Source organism: Leishmania donovani, chromosome 17 (genome assembly GCF_000227135.1).
Source record: "Leishmania donovani BPK282A1 complete genome, chromosome 17".
Lineage (NCBI taxonomy): Eukaryota > Euglenozoa > Kinetoplastea > Trypanosomatida > Trypanosomatidae > Leishmania > Leishmania donovani.
Genome location: NC_018244.1, coordinates 81863 through 86858, shown reverse-complemented (window position 1 = coordinate 86858; position 4996 = coordinate 81863). Strand labels below are relative to the sequence as shown.

General features: G+C 60.8%; 2 protein-coding genes across 2 annotated transcripts; both read left to right on the top strand.

The window, feature by feature from the left end:
* Window positions 1-393: 393 nt before the first annotated feature.
* Window positions 394-1347, top strand: LDBPK_170230 (hypothetical protein, conserved; the record flags this gene model as incomplete). Its single annotated transcript, XM_003859829.1, has 1 exon — window positions 394-1347. The coding sequence occupies one exon, from the start codon at window positions 394-396 to the stop codon at window positions 1345-1347; it is 954 nt and encodes a 317-aa protein (XP_003859877.1).
* A 1847-nt stretch (window positions 1348-3194) lies between these two features.
* Window positions 3195-4775, top strand: LDBPK_170220 (hypothetical protein, conserved; the record flags this gene model as incomplete). The annotated part of the gene is made up of 1 exon (XM_003859828.1): window positions 3195-4775. One exon carries the CDS (start codon window positions 3195-3197, stop codon window positions 4773-4775), a length of 1581 nt encoding a protein of 526 aa, XP_003859876.1.
* Window positions 4776-4996: the final 221 nt, after the last annotated feature.

Genomic DNA, 4996 nt, shown 5'->3' with positions numbered 1-4996 from the left:
CCCCCTGCATGTCCCCACCCGGTGGCACCGTACGCTGGAAGGACGTGTTGCACCGCACTCTCGCCGGTGCGCACGCACAGGCGTATGCGCGTGCCTGTGCTCTTGTCTGACAGACGCGCTCGACTCCTGCCGGCATGGCCTCGGTGTAGGCGGCCCGACCGCACACACACACGCCGGGGGCTGGATCGATGGAGACGGATGTGCCGGCTCGCACGTGGCCGCGTTGCAACTCCTTCCCTTTCGCCGTCTCTCTCCCGCTTTCTTCTTCTCCTCACGGTGGCGAGGGAACAGGGAGTATTTGAAAACTAATTTTCGATATTCACCCGCTAGCACGAACTCTTGCAGTCATCGGCTGATCACTGGCCACTGTCCCCACCCTCCCCTGCGAACATTATGTCCGACGCTGAGTCTCACCTCTCTCTGCAGTCGTTGACGCCTGTCGACCTCAAGCAGCTGTCGAGGCAGCAGAAAATTATACTGCTACAGGACTACCGCTCTAGCGGGGCACGAAATGCCAACAAGATGCTTTTCTTAGCCACAGACCTGCTGGCTGGCGGGTCGAGTGGGCTGTCATCTAGCGAGCTGTACGACGTGTACGAGCAGGTGCTGATCGCCTCCCTCGAGTGCGGTCGTATCGAGAACGCTACTATGTATCTGAACCTGCTTGAGAGTCGATTCGGAAAGAAGTCTATTCGCGTCAGCCACCTGCGCGGCCTGTGCCTGGAGGCGCAAGGCAAGATCCCGGAGGCGAAGAAGCTGTACGAGCAGGTGCTGAAGGACATGCCAACGAACGACTTCTGTGTGCAGCGGCTGAGCGCCATCTACAAGAGCAACGGCCACTACAAGGAGGCCATTCGTGTCCTCGAGGAGGACCTCGTGTACACGGACGAGGATGATAAGCAGCACACCTACGTAGAGGTGCACCGCGGCGACGCCTTGCCGACCTATCGCGAACTGAGCAACCTCCACTACCTCCTCGGCAACAATGACAAGGCCATATTCTACGCGGAGGAGTGTCTTCTGTTCGACAACGAGTCCTACTTTGCTCACGTGCGCCTCGGCGAGCTGTACTACATGAAGCGTGATCTGCCGCGCTGCGTCATCGAGTACTCGCAGTCGCTCCTCTTCAACTCGCAGCAGAACAACTCGCGGGCGGCCTACGGATTGTGGCAGGTCACAAACGAAATGCTGCGTCAGCATCAGTCCGGCATCAAGAAGATCGAGGACGAGGCGGTGCTGACGCAGACGCAGGACCTGCGCACGTACGCGGCCGAGACGCTGCGCCGCATGTACGCCGGTACTGCCATGCTGTCGGCCTTGGATGCCTACCTGCAGCGAGAGGCCTAGAGCTGCCCCTTTATACGTGTACGTGGCCCTTCCCTCTCTCTCTCCTTTCCCTCTACTTCGTTGTTTTAGCGGGTTTGTTTTTTTGGCGGGCTGCTTGTTGTGATCGGCGGAACTGTTTGTCTGGTGTGGTGCGGCTGCACGGGTGTTGCGGTCCCCTGTCCGCGCTTCTCCTCCTCCTTTTACGCCTACACGAATTTGTCCCATCCCCCGCCGTCGACCTGCCTGCCCTCTCTGTTGGTCTTTCGGTCGAGCTGCTTTGGGTGCAGGAACGTGTCCGTGCATGTCGCCGTAACGTAAGGCAATGCCCCACACATCTAAAGACGGCGAGCTCAACGTGCACGAGGAGCAACGCAGCCGCAGAAGCGAAGAGGATATGGCCCGGGGTGAGTCGGTGGCTAGCAAGTGACGCGCGCCATGTCTATCCCCTCTTACTCCATCTCGACGCTTCGCAGCCGCTGCCATCCGGCCTTCCTTGCGTGCGCGTAGCTGGCTGACCATCAATCTCAAAATAGGTGTCTCAATGTTACTCTGTGCGTGCGCTTGTGCTGGGGCATGCTGGCGCACCGCCGCTTCCACTAAGTGAGAGCACGCGCGCGGGGCCCCACATAGAAATATGCATGGGCGTACGCCCGCGAAAAGGCACCAAAGGCACGTTAGCCATACAATGGCGAGCGCGGCTCTTTTCTTTACCCTACAGGTGTTTGGGCAAGGGGCTCTTCGGTGTTTCGTTCGTTGTGAGGTGCGCGAAGTGCGAAGATTGTCCTTCGCAGATGGCAGCGGGCCACACACCCCTCTCCGACATGCCATTGAGCCTCACATACAGGGGTGACACGCCTCTGTTACCTCCGTCCGGCCCCCTGCTGTCACATACATGATGCTGCCCCTCACCGTCTCCTCCTTGGCCACATTGGCTCTTCTCCGTTGCTTCTCTCCTTCTCTCTCCACCTCTATGTCGTCGGCGGCGCGCGGCGCATGTCGTTAGGAAGTGCCCCATAGATCAGAAGGCGTCACACAGACATCCGCACACACGCACGCACATATACATTTATATATACAGACGGACGGACGGGCGCAAACATTCTCGCGGCACTTCCCTATTCACTTATCTATCCCTCCTCAAAAGACCGCCTTCTCACGCAGACAGGGAGGGGGAGGGAGGAGTTGAAAGGCATCGTACCGAAACGCTGTGCTGCGCTCCCCTTGAGGCGCGCTTGCGGGGGTGTGCGTTGCCTCTCTCCCCGTTGGCATCGAGATTGGTGTCCTTGCACGACTCCGCGCGCAACTGCCGAGACGAACTACTTCCGCTGTGTGAAGGCGACGAAGGTGAAGCGGCGGCTTATCACTTACGACTGACTCTCGACTTCGCCCGTCCATCCCTCTCCCGGCCTCCCCCGGCGCGGTCGCAGCACTGGCACCATTTGTTTTACTGCTCCTCATCCGCATCATCTGTACCACCCATCTCTCCTCTCCTTTCCATAGACCTGTACCATCATTCCGTGGCAAAGGCACAGGCGGGCTCGCGCGCGTTTGTACTCTTCTGGACCTTCGTTTTTTTTTTTTCCCCGTTGCATTTCTTGCGTGTGTGTGTTTTCTCAGCCTTCCCCCTCTCCCCACGCCTTCACGTGTGTATCTCCGCGGCTTCTGCCCTCGCTTCCTGCCGGTCAAGCGCCGCTCGGTCCCCGCCGCCCGCCCACATTCCCTCCCCCGGTTTATCGCTGTGTGTTTTTGTGTGTGTGTGTGGGGTGCGACCACTTTCGGGTTGGCGATCCCCCGAGAGGACCGCCGCTCGCTGAAAGGGGCACATCATCTCCGCGTGCGCTGTAGGTGAGTGTGGGTGTGGGGTGAGGATGAGTGGCAGCGCCAAAAATGGCTCCGACGGAAGTCGCCGGGCTTCTTCGGGGATGATGGGTAGCGGTAGCAGCAACGGCGGCAGTAGCCGTGGCAGCGATGATGACAGTGACCGTACTGGAGTGCGACGACGGGGTTCCTCGCGGCATGTCCTGCTACCTGACGGCGGGTTTCATGGGCAGACCACGTCGACGCACACCAATCGGCGATCTCGAGAACCTTCTCTGACAGTCACAGGGCGCAGCTCGTCGCCTCCAGACACTCCGTTGAAGAAAGGGAGTGCTGCGGCAGCATCAGGCGTGAAATCGTTCTCACGTCCCGCCGCAGCCCGCCTCGTCGCCACGGAAAATACTCCTTCCCTTTCCGCAGAGTCGACGATACCGGCTGCCGCGGCAGCGCATGACGTTCGCGACACGGTAGAGTACCGTGCGGCTTGGGACCTAGAGCTGTGGAAAGCTGTGCAAGCAGACCGCTTCCGCAAAGAGCTCGAGAAGCAGAGGAACGTTGCATTCGCGGATCTCGATCGACTTGTGAAGCGGCGGGAGAGGGAGGCGCGGGTGGCGCTGCAGCAGCGCACCACGGCAGTGGCGCTTCGCGAGGAGGCGGTGCAGGCAGAGGAGACGCGCCTGGCAGAGCGGCAACAGCGTGTGTCCGATATGGAAAAGGACGTGCGGCGCATGCGGCAGCAGCTGCTCGACGCACAGCAGCGTGTCGAGGATGAGGTGCGGGCGCAGGTGCGGCTGGCCAACGACACCATTGCTCACCGCGCGCGACTACTGGAGGAAAGGGTGAAGGCGGCGGAGGCGCAGGCGCGGCGTGCAGATGAGAGACAGCGGCTGGCGCAGCAGGAGTACTTGTCCCTCTATGAGGCCTTCAGTCGATACCGTACGCAGCAGTTGACATCCCCTGGCTCCGCCAGCGGCATCACCACTGCTAATGCAATGGGTGGGACTGCATCCTCATCTTTCTCGGTGGAGCGGCTGCGCGCTCAGTGGGAAACCGAGCACCAGCTGCAGCTAGACAGGCAAGCGCAGCGGCATGCGTCTGACATGGCTGCAGTTCAGCAGCGGTGCCGCGAGCTAGAGGAGCAGAACAGAAGACTGACGGCAGCACTGGCACGCCGACGGGAGCAACTGCGCCGTCACGCAGATAGCGCGTCACCGCCGCCTCTACCGACATCAGTTTCGCAGCGGCCACCGTCCCACGCCGGCCGCGAGGATCGCGAGGGGCCGTCGGGCAGTGGCACTGCCGCTTCGTCATCCTCCACCCCGTCCTCGAATGTGGAAGCTGCGACTACTGCACTGCTTCAACCAGCGCGCAACAAGGAAATCCTTCGCGACTTTGTGCAGCGCACCAGTCGCGAGCTTCATCGTCTGGAGACAGAGCGGTCGTTGCTGGTGGAGGGGAGCAGCGGCGCGTTGCGTGAGACGGACACAGTGATTGTGCGAATGGACGCCCGCATTCGCGAGTTGCGAGAGCATCTTTCTTTTCTCGCGAGCCGGCGTGAGGCCGGATGGCGTGACCGGGTAGACGGCACGGAGAGATGGGAGAGGGCGAGGCTGGAGACTGGCCCGCTGTGATGGCCCTCTCTTACCTCACCCATACATATGCATACATGCGTGTATTCTGTACACCGTGTTTTCGCTATAGCGGCTGTTGATGGGGCCGCTACCCCGTCGCTCCTTGTTTGCGTGTCCTTCCTTCGGTGTTGTTGCGCCCCGTTTCTCTTGTGCAAGTAGCCACGCACAAGAGCGTAAAAGGGTACCTCCCGCCCCCCCCCCCCCCCTACCACACCTCGGTC